Source organism: Schistocerca piceifrons, chromosome 11 (assembly GCF_021461385.2).
Source record: "Schistocerca piceifrons isolate TAMUIC-IGC-003096 chromosome 11, iqSchPice1.1, whole genome shotgun sequence".
Taxonomy (NCBI): domain Eukaryota; kingdom Metazoa; phylum Arthropoda; class Insecta; order Orthoptera; family Acrididae; genus Schistocerca; species Schistocerca piceifrons.
The window spans coordinates 24806419-24831451 of NC_060148.1; the positions used below are offsets into that span (position 1 = coordinate 24806419).

A 25033-nucleotide genomic window follows, 5' to 3' on the forward strand; every position below is an offset into this window, starting at 1 on the left:
AAATATCTGCGTTTATTGAAACATATCCGTTCTGATCTGAATGTAATTCACACACCTATTTCAATGTCAAATTTTACAAAGGGAATAAATATTCCTAATAACTACACTGAAGCGCCAAAGAAACAGGTGCAGGTCTGTGTATTCACATACAGAATTACTTAAGCAGGCAGAATATGGCGCTGCGGTCGCCAACGCCTATGTAAGGCAACAAGTGTCTGGCGCACTTGTTACATCTGTTACTGCTACTACAATGGCAGGTTCTCAAGATTTAAGTGAGTTTGAATGGGGTGTTATAGTCGGCGCACGAGCGGTGGGGCACAGCATCTCCGAGGAAGCGATGCAGTGGGGATTTCCCGTACGACCACTTCACGAGTGTAACGTGAATATCAGGAATCTGGTAAAACATCAAATCTCTGACATCGCTGGGGCCAGAAAAGGATCCTGCAAGAATGGGACCAACAATGACTGAAGAGAATCGGTCAACGTGATAGATGTGCAACTCTTCCACAAATTGCTGCAGATTTAAATGTTGGGCCATCAACAAGTGTCAACGTGATAACCATTCAACAAAACATCAACGATATGGGCTTTTGGACCCAAGACCCACTCCTGTAACCTTGATGACTGCACGACACAAAGCTTTACACATCGCCTGGGCCTGTCAACACTGACATCTGACTGCTGATGACTGGAAACATGTTACCTGGTTGGACGAGTCTTGTTTCGAATTGTATCAAGTGGATGGACATATGAGGGTATGGAGACAGCCTTATGAATCCAATGATCCTGCATGTCAGCAGGGGCTGTTCAATCTGGTGTATGCTCTGTTGCAGTGTGGGGCATGTCCTGTTGGATTGACGTGGGACCCCTGATACATCTGACAGGTGACATGTACGTATGATCATCTGCATCCATTCACGCGCACTGTGCATCCGACGGCTTCGGCAATTCCAGAAGGACAATGCGACACTTGACATGTCCAGAACTGCGACAGAGTGGCTCCAGGAACACTCAGTATAATTTAAACACTTCCACTGGCCACCAAAATCCCAAGGCATGAATATAATTGAGCATATTTTGGATGCCTGGCAACGTGCTGTTCAGAACAGATCTCCACCCACTCGTACTCTTACGGATTTATGGACAGCCCTGCGGGATTCATGATGTCAGTTCCTTCCAGCACTACTTCAGACACAGTCGAGTACATGCCACGTCGTGCTGCGGCAATTATGCGTGCTCACAGGTTCTCTACATGATGTTGGGCAGGTGTAACAGTTTCTTTGTTTCTTCAGTGTATATATCAACATTTAAAAAATACAATAATGTGACATCTGTCTTTTTGGGCATAACACTTGGTTCAAAACCCACATGCGCTGTTCTATGAATGTGAAGAAAGGGCACATGTCGTGACAAAACTCACCTCAGCAGAGTGATGGCGGTGCTATCGGTTGAGAGAGTCGGGCTGGCAACTGTGGGCGTGGTAGCTGAGGCGGAAGTCTGGCTGTGGTCGCCGTTGTTGCTCTGCAGCTGAGTGGCGGGGGCGACTGAGATCTCTGTAGAGGCTGGAGTGCTGTGAGGGGAGAAGCTACTTGAAAAAGTGCATTCACATCCAGGCCAGAGGGCAGCTTACTGCAGGCACTAACAGCTGGGGGATTGTCCGCACACAGATATTAGAACACACATAGTCAACAACAGTAATATGCATACTTAGACAAATTACTTACTGTTGACCAGATCATTTTACAATTTCGCTCTGAGCCCCTCATACAAGTAGCTTAGCACACCAAACAACAGTTTGTACATAATAAAGCACGACTGGAAAGTACATACAAGTTTCAATAGTTATGCTGGAGTGGTACAGCTACGATTGGACAGTTTAGTTTGAATACATAACAACGAAAATCACACAGAAATTGAAACAGCAATACCCTTTTAACATACGAGGTGCGACAATAAAGTAATGAGACTGATTTTACTTGCAAGATGTGGCAACCCTGCAGGCTTGTGTAGGCCCAATATCTTTGACCTTGGTCTATAAGCTGATTCTAGTAAAAGTGGCACATCGATGCAGCTGCTCAGTAGTGGGTTGTGTTGTAATAAGTCAAAACGTGTTTGTGTCTCCCGTCACGGAAATAGAACCGCATAAAATTGTGCAATGGTATGCCATTTCTTTTTGCGTTAAACTGGGTGAAAACGCGTCGACAATTTACGGTAAGCTTCACAAGGCTTTTGGAGAGGAGGTTATGTCAAGAGCTCAAGTTTTTCATTGGCAAAAAATGTTTGGTGAAGGCAGAACGAATGTTGTAGACGAAGACCGCAGTGGACGACCAGTAACCTCACGGATGGATGTCAACTTGGCCAGGGTGCGTGAACTCGTACGATCTGATCGAAGATTGTCCGTGAAAATGATTGCAGAAGAACTGAACATCAATAGAGAAATAGTTGTCTAATAATAACTGAAGATCTTGGTATGAGAAAGATTTGTGCAAAAATGGTCCCCAAAAATCTCACATCACAACAGCAAGAAACACGGAAAAATGTGGCAGCCGATCTGTTAGAGCAAACGGAAATCAATCCAGAATTGTTGAGCCGTGTTACCACTGATGATGAAAGTTGGTTTTTTCAGTACGATCCAGAGACAAAACGCCAAAGTTGGCAATGGTGCTGAAAGGGATCACCCAGACCAAAAAAAGCTCGCATGTCAAAGTCAAAAGTTAAATGCATGCTTGTCTGCTTCTTTGATTCCAAGGGAATTGTTTATTAAGAGTGGGTGCTTCCTGGACAAACAGTTAACCAATATTACTACAAAAAAATATTAGAAAGACTTTGTAAAAGAGTGCTTCATGTCTGTGCCAATATTGCTGATAATAGGATTCTGCATCACGATAATGCGGCATCCCATACTGCTCTGCCAGTACAGCAATTTTTAGCCTCAAAGCAAATTTCAGTACTACCACAGCCACCTTATTCACCAGACATCGCTCTGTGGAACTTTTTTTCTATTTCCAAGAGTCAAAACGGCAGTCAAGTGACACCATTTTCAAATAACACAAGATGTCCAAAAAGGTGTGACGAGGTTCTTGGAGGATATTACGGAAGATGAGTTCAAGAAATGTTACAATCAGTGGCAGAAACGTTGGCAAAAGTGAGTGGAATCATATAGGAACTACTTTGAAGGAGACAACACTAAACTTGATTAAAACGGTAAGCAACATTTTTTTTTCACATCAGTCTCATTACTTTATTTTCGCATCTCGTACATGGCGTGGGACTGCCATTATCAGTGTTTGTAGCTCACATGTCTGGAGTCAGGTTGAAAGAAGGACAGATGAGACACGGAGGTGCTAAAAATCTCTTTGTGTTATTCTGTATCTACATCTATACCATACTCCGCAAGCCACCTAATGGTGCGTGGCGGAGGATACTTCCGGTACCAGTTTCTGATCTCTCGAATCCTGTTCCACTCGCGAATAGTGTGTGGGAAGAATGATTGTCGGTAAGCCTCTGTATTGGCTCTAACTTCTCGAATTTTCTCCTCATGGTCAGTATGCGAGATGTATGTGGGAGGGAAGTAATATGTTGTCTGATCGTCCTGAAAAGTGCTGTCCCGAAATTTCAATAGTAAATCTCTCGGTGATGCACGGCGCCTCTCTTGTAACGTCTGCCAGTGGAGATTGTTTAGCATCTCTGTAACGCTCTCTCGCCAGCTAAACGACCCCGTGACGAAATGCACCGCTCTTCGTTGGATCTTCTATCAGTCCTATCTGATAGGGTTTCCACATAGATGAAAAATACTCAAGAATCAGGCTAACAAGCGGCTTTTAAGCCATTTCTTTCGTGGATGAGTTTCATTTCCCTAAGATTCTTCCGATGAATCTGAGTCTGGTGTCTGATTTTCCCACTATATTTTCTATATGGTCATTCAACTTAAGGACGCTCTGGATAGTTACGGGCAGATATTTTACGGCAGACGCTGTCTCCAGCTGTTTGTAATCAATAGTGTAGCTGTATAGTAGTGGATTTCTCTTCCTATGTATGCGCAATATGTTACATTTATTTACGTTCAGGGTCAACTGCCAGAACCTGCACCATTCATCAATTCTCTGCAAGTCGTTCTGCAAATTCTTACTATCTTCTGGCGTTGCTACTTTGGTATAAACAACTGCACCATCTGCGAATAGCCTTTAAGAGCATCGGCCACTTTCTACTAAATCATTTACATATACTGTAAACAGTGTCGGTCCTATCACTTTTCCCTGTGGCACTCCAGATATTAGCTTTACATTTGTCGATTTAGTTCTGTTAAGAGTGACGTGTTGAGTTCTATCTGCAAGAAAGTCTTGAATCCAATCACAGGTCTGCTCCGATACTCTGTTAGCTTGTATTTTTTTCATTAAATGCCAATGTGGGACGGTGTCAAATGCCTTACTGAAATCAAACAACACGGCATCTGGTGGCTAACACACAATAAATCCACCTAGAAAGGAATATGAAGTAAACATAGGAAAGAATAATGTACACTGAGATAAGTCTTGGCATAACGATATGTGTAGGTATGGACGGCGGCAGTATCACGCACACAACGTACAGAAGGGTAGTTCACTGGCAGAGCTGTCGCTTGTACTCGGGTAGGACATGTGGAAAGGTTTCTGATGTGATTATGAGTGCGCGACTGGAAATAACAGACTTGGAACACCGAGAGGTAGTTTAAGCTAGATGCGTGGGGCACTCCGATATGGATACCACAATTAGGACATTACCACTCATCGCAGAAAATGCAGTGGGTGACGTGCATCACTTAACGAATGCGAGCGATAGTGTTTGCGTAGAATTGTCAATGCTAATGGACAATAAATGCTGTGTCATATAATGGGGTACACACGAGGAACGTATTCGTTTGTAGAGTGATTAAAATTTTGCGGTAATGGGGTATGGCAGCAGATGTCCGACTCGAGTGCCTTTAATAACAACACGACATTGCTTACAGTATCTCTCGTGGGCTTGTGACCATATCGGTTGGGCTCTAGAAACCTGGAGACCGTGGCCTGTTCAGATGAGTCCTGATTTCAGTTAGTAAGTTCTGATGGTAGGGTTCGAGTGTGGCGCGGTCCCCACGAAACTATGGACCCTGATTGTCTGCAAGACACTGTGCAAGCTGGTGGTGGCTCCAAAATGCTGTGGGATGTGCCTACATGGAATGGACTGGGTCGTCTGGTCCAACCTGAACCTACAATTGACTGGCAGTAGTTATGTTCAGCTACTTTCGACCATTTGTAACCATTCAAGCATTTCATGTTCCCAAACAATAATTGGTTTGAAGACCATTCTGGACAGTTCGAGCATTTTATTTGGTGAACCCAATCAGCTGACATGAATCCTATCGAAAATTTACTGTACATAATCGAGATGTCACCTTGTGCACAATATCTTAAATCGGCAACACTTTCGCAATTATGGACAGCTACAGGCAGCATGGCCCAGTGTTTCAGCAGGGGACTTCTAACGACTTGTTGAGTCGGTGCCACGTCGAGTTGGTACACTACGCTGGGCAAAAAGATCTCTGACATGGTATTAGGAAATATCCCAAGACTTTCATCACCTCAGTGTGGTACCACTGATTCGATGTTTTGAGAGGTTGCCAGAATGTGTGACCTCACCTTCTACCGCTACTGATGGCCCAAAAAATGTTCATTGACATCTGTATTCCGTGAGAAAACATGTGTAATGGTACCAATTCTGTCTTGGGATTGGATGGGAAAAACATGAAACGGCACATGTGCCAGGAATAACGTGCTACAGTGACTGTACGACAAAGAGGTGCTTACGTAAATGGTGCCGCTGGGCGAGGCGGATCTCACAACAAAAAATAGAAGTGACCTCTTTGTCTGCGCGCAACAGAAGCTGCTTGAAAACGCGCCATCATGCCTATGTCGACCAGACTGATGTCAGCCAAGACGTCATTTCCATCTCACCGCTAGCTACTCGCTTTTCAAACAAACAAACTGGGACCCAGTATATACACAATGTCATCAAAAGTATCCGGATACCCGCAAAAACATACTTTTTTCATATTACCTGTATTGTGCTGCCACCTACTGCCAGGTACTGCATATCAGCGATCTCACCAGTCATTAGACATCGTGAGAGAACACAATGGGGTGCTCAGCGGAACTCACGGACTTCGACGTGGTCAGGTGATTGGATGTCACTTGTATCATACATTTGTACGCGAGATTTCCACACTCCTAAGCATCCGTAGGTCCACTGTTTCCCATGTGGTAGTGAAGTGGAAAAGTGAAGAGATACATACACCACAAAAGCGTACACGCCGACCTCGTCTTTTGACTGATAGAGACTGCCGACTGTTGAAGAGCGTTGTAATGTGTAGTAGGCAAACATCTATCCAGACCATCACACAGAAATTCCAAACTGCATCAGGATCCACTGCAAGTACTATGACAGTTAGGTGGGAGCTGAGAGAACTTGGATTTCATGGTCGAGCATCTGCTCATAAGCCACAGATCACGCCAGTAAATGCCAAACGACGCCTCGCTTGGTGTAAGGAGCGTAAACACTGGGCGATAGAACAGTGGAAAAACGTTGTGTGGAGTGACGAATCACGGTACACGATGTGGTGATCTGATGGCAGGGTGTGGGTATGGCGAATGCCGGGTGAACGTCATCTGCAATCGTGTGTAGTGCCAACAGTAAAATTCGGAGGCGGTTGTGTTGGTGTGGTCGTGTTTTTCATGGAGGAGACTTTCTCCCCTTATTGTTTTGCGTGGCACTATCACAGCACAGGCCTACATTGATGTTTTAAGCACCTTCTTGCTTCCCACTCTTGAAGAGCAATTTGGGAATGGCGATAGCATCTTTCAACATGATCGAGCGATTGTTCATAGTGCACAGCCTGTGGCAGAGTGGTTACACGACAATAACATCATTGTAATGGACTGGCCTGCTCAGAGTCCTGACCTGAATCCTATCGAACACCTTTGGGATGTTTTGGAACGCCTACTTCGTGCCATTGCTCACTGACTGACATCGATTCCTCTCCTCAGTGCAGCACTCCGTGAAGAATGGGTTTTCATTCCCCAAGAAACCTTCCAGCACCTGATTGAAGCTGTCATCAAGTCTAAAGGTAGGCCAACACCGTACTGAAATCCAGCATTACCGATGGAGGGCGCCACGAACTTGTAAGTCATTTTCAGCCATGTGTCCGATTACTTTTGATCACATAGTGTATATCCTACAATATTACAAATGACTTTTGTGTAATGAAGTAGATATGTAACACCTTAATTTTAATGAGCTGCCATTTGTCTCAAGTAGTTCAGCTTCCACGAGTTCCTGAGTGAGTGCTATTCGGCTGTTGTCAAGAAATAGGTGCCCATTGTAAGTATTTTTCAAATATTCAAATTTTTGTGAATTCCTAAGGGACCAAACTGCTGATATCATCTGTCCCTAGACTGACACACAACTTAAGCTAACTTATGCCAAGAACAATACACACATCCATGCCTGGGGATGGACTCGAACCTCCGGAGGGAGAGGCTATGCATTCCGTGACTTAGCGCCTCAAACTGCGCAGCCGCTACGTGCGGCAAGTATTTTTCTCCACGAGGAACTGGACATGTAGTAGATAAACATGATCTCTTCAAATCTTGACTTGGATTACAAGTGGTGTTTAACGTATAAGAAATTATAGATAGTATACTTTTAAAAGTAAAAGTCGCACTAGAATATGGCGGCAGATGTAGCTGTGCATTTGCATCGAGTCGTTTAATGCGCAGGAACATACTATAATATCAAAAAGCTGTGGGCTGTAGAATTTCTACGAACTGCATTTAGTCATTTTCTTCGTCGCGGACGAAAGTCCTCCACGTTGCTCCTTATTCGTCATGTACACTATGTGATCAATAGCATCCGGACACAAGGCTGAAAATGACTTACAAGTTCGAGGCACCCTCCATCGGTAATGCTGGCATTCCATACGGTGATGGCCCACCCTTAGCCTTGATGACAGCTTCCACTCTCGCAGGCATACGTTCAATCCAGTGCTGCAAGGTTTCTTGGGGAATGACAGCCCATTCTTCACGGAGTGCTGCGCTGAGGAGAGGTTCGAAAACATCCCAAAGGTGTTCTGAAGGATTCAGGTCAGGACTGTGCAGTCCATTCCACTATAGGGATGTTATTGTGTGTAACCACTCCGCCACAGGCCGTGCATTATGAACAGGTGCTCGATCGTGTTGATAGATGCAATTTCCATCCCCGAATTGCTCCTCAACAGAGGGAATCAAGAATTTGCGTAAAACATCAATGTAGGCCTGTGGTGGGATAGTGCCACGCAAAACAAAGGGTGCAAGCCCCCTCGATGAAAAACACGACCACATCGTAACACCACCACCTCCGAATTTTACTGTTGGCACTACACACTCTGGCAGATGATGTTCACCGGGCATTCGCCATACTCACACCCTGCCATCGGATCACCACATTGTGTACCGTGATTTGTCACTCCACACAAGTTTTTCCACTGATCAATCATCCAGTTTTTACGCTCCTTACACCAAGCGAGGCGTCGTTTGGGATTGCCAGTGTGATTTGTGGTTTATGAGCAGCCGCTCGACCATGAAATCCAAGTTTTCTCACCTCCCGCCTAACTGTCATAGCACTTGGTGGATCCTGATGCAGTTCGGAATTCTTGTGTGATGGTCTGGATAGATGTCTGCCTATGACACATTAAGATCCTCTTCAACTGTCGGCGGTCTCTGTCAGTCAACAGAAGAAGTCAGCCTATACACTTTTGTGCTGTCCGTGTCCCTTGCCGTTTCCACTTCACTATCACATCGGAAACAGTGGACCTAGGGATGTTTAGGAGTGTGGAAATCTCGCGTACAGACGTATGACGCAAGTGACGCCCAATCAGCTGACCACGTTCGAAGTTCCGCACAGCGCCCCGATCTGCTCTCTCACGATGTCTAATGACTGCTGAGGTCGCTGATAGGGAGTACCTGGCAGTAAGTCTCAGCACAATGCATATACTGTGAAAAACGTATGTTTTTGGAGGTGTTCATGTACTTTTGATTACTTAGAGTATGTTGTGTAATGAAGACTCATAGTTGTGAGCTAAACACATCGAATTAACCTCTAATGATCGAAAGGATTGGTTTACTAAGTTTTACAGTATATTTATGAGTGGCAGTGAGGTGTCCAGAAGTTTCAGTAGTGATTAAATCGTATCTCGAAACACTGGATATGTGTTGTAATCAGATCGACCATTCTTTCAACAGAAATTAGATATTTTCGATTCGTGTTAATTGGCAAGAATGGAAGTTTAACACAGTAAGAAATGGAAGCTGACATGTTTCTGAAGTTGTACAGTAGTGACTGCTGGTAATTTTTCTCATGCTAATGAAATCACAGTCAGTGTCAAAGAAGTCTGGTACGCAAATCGAACTTCGTCTCGACACACTCTAAAAATTTCAAAATCGTGTAGTTCACAGAAATATGACAATGATAAATCCAAGCTCTGACTGTTCTGAAAGTAGACTCTGACTATAGATAAACTTTCACTTGCTACTGAATACATAAAATCAGACAATGGGTGCACTAACCTGACGATCTCAAACTGGCAGCAACTGAATGGGAAAAACCCTTAAGATAGTGTTAATTGTCAAGTAGTGTTTACTCTGAATTGATGCAGTGTGTATAATGGAATTTCTACCAACTTCGACGACGGTTCAATCCCGCGTCCGGCCATCCTGATTTAGGTTTTCCGTGATTTCCCTAAATCACTCCAGGCAAATGCCGGGATGGTTCCTCTGAAAGGGCACGGCCGACTTCCTTCCCCATCCTTCCCTAATCCGATGAGACCGATGACCACGCTGTCTGGTCTTCTTCCCCAAAAACCAACCAATCTACCAACTTCAAAAAGATAAAGAGTTTTCAGTATGTGTTGTGCTCACAACTTAAATTTTAAACTAAAGTAATTCATTGAAAAGTGTCCTCCAGTTGTGTGTTCTGAATTGAATAGTGAAGTGAGAACTAATTTCTGTTTGGACTGGTTCCAAATAGTGCAGTGATTTGATCGAACTTTGACTGAGCTAATCTCTCAAGTTTCATAATTAAAGTAAATGCAGGAAAGTGTCTTAGGTCAGTGTTTAATCCAAAGGAGTGAGTGTATTCTGTTTAACACTGTGACCAGGAGAAACTTCTTTAATTTTTTTATTTTACACATCTAGTTTCGTAGTACCAAATTAAGGAGCCAGTCTCAAAGGTCAAGGAACGTGTCAGTACATGAAAGTACAACATAAAAGTGATTGCAGACAAAATAAAGTGTTTATGAACCCAAAAAAAGACAAGTCATAAGTTCATGTAAATGCAATCAACAACATAACACAGGGATCAGCTTAATTTTCCAAGGACTTATCGACAGAATAGAAGGAGTGACGCATGAGAAAAAACTTCAGTTTAGATTTGAAAGCTTGTGGATTATTGCTAAGATTTTTGAATTCTTGTGGTAGCTCACTGAAAATGGATGCAGCAGTATACTATACATCTTTCTACAAAAGAGTTAAGGAATTGCGACCCAAATGGAGATTGGATTTCTGCCTTGTATTAACTGAGTGCAAACTGCTAATTCTTGGGAATAAGGTGATATTGTCAACAAGAAACGACAGCAAAGTGTTTGTATATTGAGAGGCCAATCTTAGAAAACCCAGACTATTGAACAAGGCTCGACAAGAGATTCATGAACTTAGATTCACTTAAAACACACAATTAAGTGGCATGGTACTTAAATGGAACTTTGGACGATTTTGGTGGAGCGAGTGAGATGTGTTAGTTAAATATTTTACCTCAAAGGTGTAACTTAAGTGTTCTCCTTTCGTACTTTGTCAAAGACAGTACATCTTTGGTTAGAGTTCTAACATTAACAACTGACATTGACTGATGTTCAAGATATTCGGCTCCACGGAACTTGGAAGCACGTGTCAGATCTACAGAGGATAATGGCTGTGCACATCACTATAGTCACACTCTGCAGGCATCTTCGAAGTGTGCTGTATGCTCTCATCGTTCTCGTCATCTTGAGTAGTACATCTCGACATTTCCTGTTGCAATCACAGCCATTATTGTCCTGCAGTACAGCGTAGAGATAAGTACATGAGGCTGAAGCTCTAACTGCAGCTACAAGTTTATGGTTAGGCAGGAGCAAGCTAGTGGGTGTACGAATAAGTGTGAGATTCAGATGCAAACAAGGGGAGCTCTGCTGGTGAATAACAAGGTACGTTATGAGGATATTACCAAATACACACACAAAAAAAAGTTTTGCACCACCCCAGTGCCCAGAACTCCTGAAGATAGACGTTGACTGTGGATATTGTATCACAGGCACAGTCCCTTTGACTGTTCAGAGATGTCACTAAACCCGCCCAAAGATGTAAACAACAATGCATGATCAGCGCCTATTAGATGGAGGGGATCCGACAGCCCATCAGTTCCAGTCATTCCACCAGGAAGGAGGTACACGGCTTGTGTTGTCTGTAGTTCAACCACGCCTAGAAAAACAATAGCGCGGTTCGATCGTGTCTCTATTATTACTTTGTGCCAGGATAGGCTCTCAAGAATGGAAGTATCCAGGTATCTCAGAGAGAACCGAAACGATGTTGTTTGAAAATGGAGGAGATACAGAGAGACATGAAGTGTCGATGATATGCCTCACTCAGGGTGGCCAAGGGCTACTACTGCAGTGGATGACCGCTACTTACGGATTATGGCTCGGAAGAACCCTGACAGTAACGCCACCATGTTGAATAATGCTTTTCGTGCAGCTACAGAACATCTTGTTACGACTCAAACTGTGCACATAAGCTCCATGGCGAGGTCCATCCTTGCAACCATGACACAATGCAGCGAGGTACAGATGGGCCCAACAGCGTGCCGAATGGACTGCTCAGGATTGGCATTATGTTCTCCTCACCGATGAGTGCTGCATATACCTTCAACCAAACAACTGTCAGAGAAGTGTTTGGAGGCAACCCGGTCAGGCTGAACGTGTTAGACACAGTGTCCAGCGAGTGCAGCAAGGCGGAGGTTCCTTTCTGTTTTGGGGTGGCATTATGTGGGGCCGACGTATGCAGCTGGTGCTCATGGATGGCCCCGTAGTGGCTGTACGATACGTGAATGTCATCCTTTCACCAATAGTGCAACCACACTGACAGTGTATTGGCGAGGCATTCGTCTTTGTGGACGACAACTCGCGCCGCCATCTTACACATCCTGTGAATGGCTTCCTTCAGGATAATGACATCACTCAACTAGAGGGGCAAGCATGTTCTCGAGATGTGAACCCTATCGAGCATACCTGGGATATACTGAAAAGGGCTATTTATGGACGACGTGACCCACTAACCACTCTGATGGATCTACACCGAATCGCTGGTGAGGAGACAGACAATGTTGATGATCAGTGCGTTGATGAACTTTTGGATAGTATGCCACGACAAGTACAGGCATGCATCAATGCAAGAGGACATGCTACTGAGTATTAGAGGTATTGGTGTGTACAGCGGTATGGACCACCATCTCTGAAGGTCTCGCTGCATGGTGGTACAACATGCAATGTGTGGTTTTCATGAGCAATAAAAAGGGCGGAAATGGTGCCTATGTTGATCTATATTCTAATTGACTGCACAGATTCTGGAACTCTCGGAACCGAGCTGATGCAAAACTTTTTTTGATGTGTGTACAATAAAACGATATTTGCTTTTCTAACTTATGCCGCTATACGCTGTACTATGGATGTGGAAAAAGAGCACATGTAGTGATGGAACTCACTGCAGAGTAGAGGCGGTGCTGCCATCAGGCCAGAGTGTGGAGTGCAGAGTCGTGGGTGGTGCAGCTGTGACCGAAGTCCAGCCACGGTTGCTGTGCAGCTCAGTAGCGGGGGTGGTCCTGCCGTCTGCAGTTGCTGGCAGTCTGCAAAGAGAGGCAATGGTTAGGATAGTATTTCACCTGGAGGCTGGAGGACAGCTTACCATAGACAGTAGTGCTGAGGAATTGTGCACACACACACACACACACACACACACACACACACACACAAATAATGGGATACACATTGCCGACAAAAACAGTGGTTCAGCTAAGATAGATGACTTACCATTGCTCTAATCAGTTTACACTATGCTTCTCCAGAGTTCCCCACAGCAATAGCCTGGCATCTGAATCGACCGCATGCACCGAAATAAAGCAGAGATGAAAGGTACATACAAGAGTCGACAGTTATGCTGGACTGATGTGACAATGACTGGCTGGCAGATTTAGAATACATAACAACAATCACTCATAAATTTCAAAGGCAACAACACTTTATGTACTACATATAGTTCAATTATCGTGCCCGGGCATCAGCCACTGGTCTGTAGGATATAGAGAACAGTAAATGGGGAGGCTAAAGAGCTCTTTGAGTTATTCCATTCCAGCTGTCTGCAGAAAGAAGGCATGAAAATAAATCGAACATACAAAAATATGGAAAATACAATTAAAAACGATAAATGAAACCAGTGATATGATGTGAGAAGGTGTTAACATGTGTGATGTTACTTCCTGGGGCTATCAAAAACTAAACTAAACCCCTCCCAAACAGGCCATGAAGACCCAACGGTTCCGACCCGCCGCCGTGTCATCCTCAGCCCATTGGCGTCACTGGATGGGGATATGGAGTGGCATGTGGTCAGCACACCACTCTGCTGATCGTATGACGGTTTCCAAGACCAGAGCCGCTACTCAATCAAGTAGCTCCTCAGTTTGCCTCACAAGGGCTGAGTGTACCCCACTTGCCAATAGCACTCGGCAGACCGGATGGTCACCCATACAAGTGCTAGCCCAGCCCGACAGCGCTTAATTTCGGTGATCTGTTGAGAACCGGTGTTGCCACTGCGGCAAGGCCATTGGCTCCTGGGGCTATTTGTGACACTAAAAACCATAACCGACAGGAGTGTGCCTTGACATCCACAGGGACTCGCGCCAATTGAAACATACGTGCTGTTAGAATACACAAGCGCCAACTGCCTGTACTGTTCTGGGACCAGCATGGTGACAATTTGAAACATCACGCGCCCTGGATATGCTGCTGCGCTTTCGACACGGGACAAACAGAGTGGCTGTTGTGTGGTTTTTGCCAGTAGGAGAAGCAGATGGCGTGACACAGAAAGCAAGGGTATCTATGTCCGTGTGCTGTGAGAGCTTCTTGAAAGACGCCAACCAAGACATTTCCATTCCGCTGCTCATTACTTGATTTCCAAGACAACTGAGAACAATTTTATGTATCCTACAGTAGAAAATAAGTAGATATATAAGAACCAACAATTAATTTTAATCGGGTTCTGGATGTGTCAAATTTTTAAATTTCCACGAGTTCCACACCATGACTACTTCCGCCACCATTGTCCAGTAAAAGAGGTGTTGGCTGTAACAATTTTTTTTATATTGCTGTCTTAGTGCCCCACAGAAAAGTGTGTAGGCAGCAAATGGTCACTGTCTCTTGAAAGCAAGATCGGTTTCGAAATTCTGCGTAATCTAAAAGAACAGAGGTGATATTATTCTTCTAAATGTAAACATCACAAAAGAATTGACCAGCTATGAAATGTTTAAAGGCAGTATGGACATGTGGTGAGTCGAGAATGATAAGTGTAGAATTGAAGGTATGACATTCAGCCGCCAAAATGAACTCGCTAATGTAAAGGAGGTAGAGGTCGACTGAAACAAAAAGTTTGCTGGGGTGGATTAAAACTGTTCCGGATCGTGCAATGGGACATCCTCCTCAACATTACCCTTTTTTAATAGAAATAGTCGATACCAAGTATACTTTCGATTCTTGTATAGGTGAACATTATCTCAGCTGTTTAAGTAAATGAATTTCATTTTATTTTGTCTATGATCCATTACATTTCAGGCTAAAATGTATAAAAAAGAAATTAATTCATTACAATCGATGTATATGTTCAGTTATAATTACTCTTCCTTTAGAAATATTTGAAATTACGAAATATCTGGCATACTTAAAATTCGTATTATTAATTGTACAATCTAATTCTAATTATTAAATTGGTCTCTGGACTCACTTATAAAAAAATGATATAACTTGATGAAGCTGCTTCTTTTGTCAAGAAAGTTTGTATTCTCTTTTGCTTTGTAAACTCTTTGAATTATAGTTAGTACCGCAGAATGTTAGGAATAGAGGGAATCGGACATGTTTTAATTTTGGCATTAACACTGTAATTATTGTTTTTATGGAAGCGGAAATTGTAAAGACGGTGTGACATAAAAGAATGGGAAAAGCAAAGAAAAATGTCACAGAAAGAGAAATTACTTCATCAGTTATCAGATCAACAGGAACCCACTGAGTTAAAGGACTTACAGCCTCAAGAATAATCTCCTAGGCGTGACTGCAGCCAACAACGAGAAAATGAAGTAAGTAAAAGCTTTTTAAACTAATGAAGAGACTGGAAAATTTAATGTGGGAGGGTAAGATTACAATTGGAACTGTAAACTGGGACTATAGCCTTCCCATTCATGTGCTCTACCAACAGCGCATGTGCTCCACCCGAGCGCGACTTTGGACCCGCCCTCATAGCTTTACATCCTTTAATGCCGTACTTTCCAAACTTCTCAAAAGTTCTGCTGCGAAATTTGCAGAACCAGCATCGCCAGAAAAAAGGAAAAAAAAATGTTCAAATGTGTGTGAAATCTTATGGGACTTAACTGTTAAGGTCATCAGTCCCTAAGCTTACGTACTACTCAACCTGAGTTATCCTAAAAACAAACAAACAAACACACACACACACACACACACACACACACACACACACACACCCATGCCCGAGGGAGGACTCGAACCTCCACTGGGACCAGCCGCACAGCGCCCTAGACCGCTTGGCTAAGAAAGGAAACACTCTCACAGGCTGTGGCTAAGCCACTTCTCCACAATAACCTTTCTACCAGGAGAACAATTCTACTAACTATCGCAGGAAAACTTCTGTGTGATTTGGAATTTGAGATGTACTAGTGGAAGTATTATGCGGGGGATCATCAGTTGGTAGAGCAGTTGCCTCCAAAAGGCTAAGGTCCCTGGTGCGATTCCTGGTCCAGGCACCATTTACATGTGCCAGGAAGTTTCATTTGAGTGTACACTCTGTCTCAAAGTGAAAGATTCCGTCTGTGAGCGAGTTTGCTGTTAACAGTCTTAACCTCAGCTTTATTGAAAAATCCATTAAAGTGATATTCCATTTTTGGTCCATAACACTTGCTGAATGCCCCCGTAAGTTATAATGTGAATGTAGAAAATGTGCGCAGAGAACTTACTGTAGGACAGACATGGTGGCGTTACAAGGTGTGGGAGAGAGGCGGGGAGCCGTGGACAGTGCAGCTGAGGCAAGAGTCCAGAAATAGTCACAGTGGTCGCGGTGAAGGGGAGTGGCTGGGGATTCCCCACTGTCTTTAGTGGCTTGCGTGCCCCCCACAGAGAGACTGACGTGGCAAAGTGTTTTCATGTGGAAGTCAGACAGCAGATTACTACTTTTGATGGATCGGCCATACACAAATCATATAACACACAGTAACAACGACAGTAATAGGTCCTCTAAGATGAATGAATTACCATTGACCTAATTTATCACTGCTCTTCATGAAAACCCAATACTAGGAGCTTAGCACACTAATCAACACTTCGTAAAAAAAAAAAAAAAAAAAAAAAAACGAGCACGACTCAAAAGTATATACAGGAGTAAAGAGTTATGCTGGAGTGATGTGACAAATATTGGGCATGACTCTGAATACATATCGATAACAACCGTACAGAAATTTAAATCAGAAATAGATTGAAGCCCTTCCTCACCCACACTGACATGATGCCCAACACGAAAGGACTACTGCCATCTCTGCATATTGGTCACTTTTCACTAAGTGATGTCTCGCAGAATGTGGGTACTGCGATGTCTGTGTATGTCTGTTATGATTAACGCCCTCATCTAGAGAGATGGTGATGATGATGATGAAGTCGCATTCTCCTTGACAGAGCGTGGGGGACGATGCAGGAGACCCACACCACTGTACCAGGCAAGGTCCTAGCGGAGATAGTTTGCCATTGCCCTCCTCTGACTGTAATGGGGATGAATGATGATGATGAAGACGACACAACAACACCCAGTCATCTCGAGGCAGGTGAAAATCCATGATCCCTCCGGCAATCGAACCCGGGACCCCATGGTAGGGAAAAGAGAACACTACCGCGAGACCACGAGCTGCGGACTCTGGAGAGGGATTAGGTCTAAAGTTGACAGAAGAGTAGCGGTTTGAGAGGAAGTGGGGAAAAGGTCCCTAGGCAAGAGCCAAGGCGAAACACTTCTGCGATAGTTGGGGCGGGTTGTAAGAGCAGTAGCTGTTTTGTTGCTGACTGTATAGCTCACGCAAGGGTAGACTTTGTTAGTAATGGGTATCATACAGGTGCATACCTTTGACGTTGTGCAGTGGTGTTACTTGGCGTCTGCAGTGGGGTGCCAGTGTTGGCTTCTCGGTGAGCGTCAGCATATCTGTAACAGTTAGGTTCATCATCGTTTGGTGTCCAATAGGTTATATATCGTATTCAGAGTGTAGGGTAGAGTTGGCGGTTTGTTTGCGCGTCAGTGTGTGAGCTTGTCGCCTTCCTTGCTCTAGCCTGCTTTAATAGCAGCTGGCATATCCAGTCAGTGTTCCTAATTTGTAGGGGCTTGCTTATGTTGTCGCTTGTGGATGTATGTTAGCTCCTAATAGGGGGCTACGCCCAAGCTAATGACAATAGCCATTAAATGTAGTTCAGGCGTTAGAGACCATGCTGTAGGAGGCACAGTGGTAAGTATGGATGCTAGATAGCTCTCTGTGTTATTCAAAGCTGTTGTCTAGTAGAAAGACACCAAAATGAATCCAGAATAAGAAGATATGGGAAAATAGAACAGGAAATGTTGAATTAAACCAGAGATATTATGTTGTGACAAGTCGTCAGCATGAGTCGTTTCACTTTCTGATAATAATGATGGCCTAGAAAATGGTCGGCATAGCTCATGTAGCGTGAGAAATCATGGGCGCTGGGGCCAGATCTGCTCTGGGACAAGGATTGTGTTAAAAGTTGAATGTACTGTGTATCGCATCACGCTGTAGATATAGGACGAAGACAAGTACGTCTGTGTGGTTGACACAGACAAGTACATCTGTGTGGTTGACACTGCTAGGAGAAGTGGATGACGTGACACAAAAGTAAAGGGACATCTATGTCCTTGCACCACAGGCGCTACTGAAAGTGTGTCACTTGCACACAGCTGACGGGCACCAGACAAGGCGTCATTTCTGCCTCGCCATGTGTTACTTGCCTTTCAAAAAACTATATACTCCAGTTATGTATCACATTATACAAAGCTGTACCACTGTGCACTAAGAGATTTAAATCCTGACAATTAATTTTAATGAGCTTCCACATGTGTCAACACATTGTTCCTCAATATGTTCTGGATCAAGACCTCTTTGGCTACTGGCAAGTTATACCGTATCTTCCATTGGTACTTTAGTAACCCACGTTGAGGTGTGTAGGTAGCAGATTATCAATGTCTCTTGAAAGCCCAATTGTTTTACAAATGTTGCATAATATAAAACAAATAAGGAGATAATATTCTTTTAAAATTAAACGCAGAAAACATTCACTCAATTGTAAAATGTTTAGGGGCAGTCTGCATACACGGTGAATCGAAAAAAGTATGTGGAGCATCAATGGAATGACGTCCACTCTCGAAACTTAGTGCAATTCTGTACATGATTGCTATGATGGTTGTAGAAATCAACTGAAACAATAAGTTTGCTGTTAACAGTCATAAGCTCTGCTTCATTTAAGACATAAAAATGCAATACTGCTAAATTCAATTTTTTTTCCACAGCGTTTGGTTAGTGCCAGCATAAGCAACACTGTGGATGTGGAAGATGTGCATCTGTAGTGACAGAACTCACCGCAGAAGAGAGAGGGCATTGCCATTAGGTGGAGCGGCTGGGCGTTGAGTGCGGCTGTGGCAGGGGTCCCGCCGTGGTCGCTGTGTGGCTGAGTGGTGGGGGTGGGAGTGGCCCCGCTGTCACAGTCTCCAACAGCTGACGCGCTGCACAAAGAGATACTACTCAGGAGAGTGTCTTCACATGGGGGCCAGATGACAGTTTCCTGCAGACAGTACTGATGGGAAATTGACAGCACACAAATAACAGTGGTCAACACATTGCCAACAATGGTAGTAGCTCCAGTAAGATGCATAACTTACCACTGATCTAATCATCGTATCCACCACTTCTGCCGAGCTCCCCATACTGGTATATTACCATACCAAGCAACAGTTTGTACAGAAAGAGGCACGTATGAGAGGTATCTAAACGGGCATACAAGGCAACAGCAGACTCTTACATGCTCCATAAATCATCGAACATTCATCGTCCACTTGCACCAGCATGCACCAAATGATAGGTAGGTATGAGGACAATAAGCACTGTGTAAGTGTTGTAATGCTTAGAGCCAATATCTGTTCGATGTCCAAATGATATTTAAGATCTGGTCACAGTATACTGCCTGTTATGATATGTCATAGCTCGCTACATGACCACAGTGTCATGTTGAGTAACCCCCTTTTCAATATGTTGAAGGAATACAATGATGCTAATTGGGTTCCCAATTAGAAGTTATGAAATATTGCCTCATGTACTCTCACAGCATGGAGGTTGGGATCACAGTTCCATCTTTGGCGGAAGGAAAAAAATGCTTCAGACAAAATGTTTGTAGATTTAGCTGCTGAATCGTAAAAATAAAAAGCGAGGGTTCCCACTGAAGCTTTCTAAGTTGCTTTCCACCATCCACACATGGGATGGGGTGACAGGTTTTGTGTGGTATCGTTGGATTTCTTCCTCTGAACAAACAAATTGGAATTACAACTTTTTTTAAAATCTTTATATATATAGGAAGCGAGAGAGATAGAAAGAAAATGAGAAGTAGATCAGGCAGGAATTCCAGTGTATCCAATACTGCATAAATATTTAAGCATAAAAGAAAGACAACCCCCCATGAACCATGGACCTTGCCATTGGTGGGGAGGCTTGCGTGCCTCAGCGATACAGATAGCCGTACCGTAGGTGCAACCACAACGGAGGGGTATCTGTTGAGAGGCCAGACAAACGTGTGGTTCCTGAAGAGGGGCAGCAGCCTTTTCAGTAGTTGCAAGGGCAACAGTCTGGATGATTGACTGATCTGGCCTTGTAACAATAACCAAAACGGCCTTGCTGTGCTGGTACTGCGAACGGGTGAAAGCAAGGGGAAACTACAGCCGTAATTTTTCCCGAGGGCATGCAGCTTTACTGTATGATTACATGATGATGGCGTCCTCTTGGGTAAAATATTCCGGAGGTAGAATAGTCCCCCATTCGGATCTCCGGGTGGGGACTATTCAGAAGAATGTAGGTTGCAGTAGGTACTGGGAGATGAAAAAGCTTGCACAGGATAGAGTAGCATGGAGAGCTGCATCAAACCAGTCTCAGGACTGAAGACCACAACAACAACAAGAAAGACAAAGGAGATATGTGGGAATTATTAGGCACTACACTTGTAGGGAATACTTGTATTGTGATACAGTATGCAACAAAGGACAGTTGTATCGATAGGTCCCCGTCCCATCAGTATTGTCGTTGTTAGAGATGAATTAGTAACAGCAATAGGTGGGATAGCGAAGGTCTCAGTAGATGGAACCACTGCAGAGTAGACTGGACAGAAATGAGTAACGCTGTAGAGATTTTCAAGCAAGATGGGTGGGCAGAGATTTGACCTGCTCCTCCAAGAAGCAAGTACAGCGTCTTGACGGGTAATGTTCTCTCCTGTGCATGCTATAGACTGGAGTGTTCCAAAGTACAGTACACATTTTGGGGATGAAAGGCCCTGCGTCATGTGCAGCTGACTGAGGCTGCCTTGTTGTTGTGAGGGCTAGTTCTTTTTTGCCTTGTGGGGTGTTCACAGGATCTGCGAGGAGCAAGCAGCTGCAACCTGGTGCACATGTGCTCACGTCACCTGCTATAATAGATGTATTCCACACATGGTCCAACTGAGAACAACACACATCTTCTTGGAGCCTAATTTACTTCTGAAAAGTTATTCCTAACGTCCACGTATTGCTTGGAGGAATAAACTAACGATGCTATGGAATTTGCACACATATTGCACACATGTATCTAGAAAGTGAAAAAGAAGCTGTAGTACTGATGTGGGAATAGCGATTACTTCATCTGTCTGCTTTGTTACAACTAACTTTTCTACAGGTGAGTATTCACAGCACAGTAACGCGATAGTCGGGAAATTATAATACGTTTCTGGCCTTCTTGAACCTTAGTGCAGGGTCGTAAAGAGTTCCCGGTGCAAATAATACGTGACGCACATGCTTCTCATCTTTATGTTCCCAATTTACAGCATGATAGCAGCAGCAGAGACAACAAGGCTACTTGCATGAACTAGTTAACAGTAGCCTAATGGGACACAAAATAGATGGCCATTGATGATACACGACAGACACGTCTAAGGAAACTCAGTGGCAAACAATGCTGGTAAATTTACATACACACACACACATATGGAAGTGGACAGCACAGAAGAGTGCCCTATGCTTACCTGGTTTCCATTGGCGTCTCCAAGAGCAGGCGATACACATCAGCCATGTCTTGAGGCTGGGAGCGCACTGCATCAGCCCAGCCCGGTGTGAAAATCACCTGCACCAAGTGAGCCCTTATGAATTTAATGGCCGCCTGCTTGAGGCTGTCAGAGGAGTGCCTGACCGCGAGAGCAGCCGTGGCCGCCGCTGTCTCGACGGAGAGCTGTGCGGCCAGCTGCAGCTCGCAGTCCGCCTTCAGGGCCGACACGCCGTACTTATCAGCGGCTGCCAGCAGCTGTGCAGACATGCCGGGCAGCCGGGGGGCCTGGAGTGTATACAGGTAGGCCAGCAGCTGGCGCAGCACCGGGCCCTCCACGTCCTGGACTGCGACCTGACCGCTGCTGGCCTCCAGCGGGTCCTGCCGGAACATGGCTTGGAACACGGGGCTCCTGGAAGCCAGGACGGCCCTGTGCGCTGCGAGACGCGTGTCGCCGGCCACCAGGGTCACCACGGCGCCCTCCCCGGCGTCCAGCAGGGCGCTCAGACCCACAGTTGGGGTCTCCTTAGCCTCCGTTTCTGGTTCCACTGCGGACTGTCCTGAAACACACAGTGTCACTAAGAACCTTGTTCCCCCATAGAACACTCTGCTTACTTACTTGAGCCCTATGCAGATCTGCATCAAGTAACTATTGCGAATATTTTACATTTCATGTGGATCGCAACAATATGCTTTCTCTCTCGAAATAATGAAATAGGTGAATAGCTGCAAATCTCAATGTACATTGAAGAGCGAAAGATGCAGGTATAGGCACGCATATTCAAATACAGAGATACAAACAAGCAGAATACAATGCTGTGGTCGGCAACGCCTGCCTAAGACAACAAGTGTCGGCCGCAGTTGTTAGACCGTTTACCAACTGAGTTTGAACGTGGTGCTATAGTCGGCGCACGAGCCATGGGACACAGCAAATCCGAGGTAGCAAAGAAGTGGGGATTTTCCGGTTCGACTATCTCGCGAGTGTACCACAAGTATCAGAAATCCGGTATAAACACCAAATCTCTGACAACGCTGCGGCTGGAAGAACATCCTGCAAGAACAGAACCAATGACAACTCATGAGATCATTCAACGTGATGGAAGTACAACCCTTTAGTAAATTGCTACAGATTTCAATGCTGGGCCATGAAGAAGTGTCTGCGTGTGAACCATTCAACGAAACATTATCGATGTGGGCTTCTGGAGCCAAAAGCCCACACGTGTACCCTCGATGACTGCACGAAACAAAGCTTTATACCTCGCCTGGGCCCGCCAACCTTAACATTCTACTGTTGATGACTGGAAACATGTTGCGTGGTCGGACGAGTCTCCTTTCAAACTGTATCGAGCCGATGGACGTGTGAGGGTATGGAGACAACCTCATCAATCTATGGACCCTGCATGTCAGCAGCGGACTGTTCAACCTGGTGGAGGCTCTCTAGTCGTGTGGGTGTGTGCACTTGGAGTGATATCTGACCCCTGATATGTCTAGGTACGACTCTGATAGGCGACATGTATGTAATCATCCTGTCTGATCACCTGCATCGATTAATGTCCATTGTGCATTCCGATCGACTAGCGAAATTCCAGCAGGACAATGCGACACCCGACATGTCCACAATTGCTACAGAGTGGCTCGAGGAACACTCTTCTGACTTTAAACACTTCCGGTGGCCACCAAACTCCCCATACATGAACATTATTGAGCATATCTGGAATGCCTTGCAACGTGCTGTTGAGAAGAGATCTCCACTCCTTCGTATTCTTAGTGATTTATGCACAGCCCTGCAGGATTCATGGTGTCAATTCCCTTCAGCACTAGTTCAGACATTATTCGAGTCCATTCCACTTCATGTTGCGGCACTTCTGCATGCTCGTTTGGGCCCTACACGATGTTAGGCTTTCTTTGGCTCTTCAGTGTATGAAGGCCAATGACTGAATCACTCACAGACTCATCATCACCCAGCCCAATCCGCTAAGGATAGAAAGTTGAAATTTGGAGAGCGTGTTGGTCTTAAATTGTAGGCGTCGTTTAAGAAGGCATTTTTCGAAATTTCACCCCTAAGGCGGTGAAATGGGGGATAAAGCTTTTTTTGAAAATAGGTCACTGGCAACTGCTTAATGCCTGAATAAATTTCTAAATGAAATGTAATAAACAAAAACTGTGGTGCTTTAGATGTACCCGAAACACTCAGGTTCATGAAGAATCAGCATCTAGCGGCAGTGCTATTAAATAACAGTTAACCTTCCATTTATTAGTAGAGCACTGATATGACGCGAATTCGCGACACTTGACATTAAAGGGTTGGGGCAATTTTGAAGCTAGAACTACGAAAATTGGTTTGTGATTTTTCAGTCAGAAATAAATAATACTTTGAGAATTTTTGGAAACTGAGCCACTAAGGGGCTAAAATAGTGGGTGAAAGTTTATTTGAAAATAAATCATGTTGAAGAACTAATGAAACATAAAAAAAGTACATCTGTGGAAATTGGTATTTGACAAAAAAAAGTGTTTCAGTGTTTCTGGAAGTTCAAGGTCTAGGGGAGTGAGACAGGATGAAAAGTTTAATGGAATTTATTCATCACGAAAGCATACTAATAGCTAAATGTACAGAAATTTGTATTTGCCTCCTATGTTACAAATATATACATTACGTGTTTCACTTTGTTTGGAAACTGAACCCCCCAGTGGGTGAAATGGGGGATGGAAAATTTCAAGACAATATTTCATCAAAAACTGTAGAGTTAAGTCTATGAAAATGGTATTTCAATTCTCGATTAGATATAAATAAATATGGATTAGAGGATGAAAGTTTCTAAGTAAATATCATCACAAGAACGTAAAACGCATGATTAACAAAAAGACTTGGACTTCAGCTACCAGAATAATCTTTTTGGCAGAAGTATGTTCAGAAAAGACCACGCTTCGGTGGCCTTAATTTGCGTGAAATGTTTAGAACGTGTAGAAATTTGTGAACAATATAAAAATTCGATTAAAGAAAGAAATATCTGTGCACACCCTACAGTCTGCGTGGGAGAAGCAGCGAGTGGTAATGTAGTCTCTAATTAAACCACCTAAACAATTTTCTATTGGTTTCAGCACATTTCGTCTGCAAAACAAGCTACAGATGTGGTGCAAATCTCATATCCTTAATTTCCTTCTACAGTTGTTTGCCAGGAGATCATTCACAAAGTGGCAGTTCTTTATTCAACGAGGTATCATCCTGATATTTCCATTTATTTAAAGGAACAACAATATTGTACTGCAGGAAATTGTATTGCTCTGCTCCTGATACTCCTCTTTG

At 44.1% G+C, this 25033-nt stretch overlaps 1 protein-coding gene and 1 pseudogene across 1 annotated transcript in view; both read right to left on the reverse strand.

Annotated features, from left to right (window-relative positions):
- The window catches only part of LOC124720141 (ankyrin repeat, PH and SEC7 domain containing protein secG-like), a 53629-nt gene that overhangs the window by 17707 nt on the left and 10889 nt on the right, over positions 1-25033 (reverse strand). The window contains exons 4-7 of the mRNA XM_047245442.1: positions 21713-22289; positions 17517-17594; positions 12841-12981; positions 1421-1570 (exon numbers count right to left, since the gene is read on the reverse strand). Coding sequence (XP_047101398.1) covers positions 1421-1570; positions 12841-12981; positions 17517-17594; positions 21713-22289 — 946 coding nt within the window. The remainder of the gene's footprint in view (positions 1-1420; positions 1571-12840; positions 12982-17516; positions 17595-21712; positions 22290-25033) is intronic.
- On the reverse strand, positions 13843-13960 carry LOC124720680 (annotated as a pseudogene).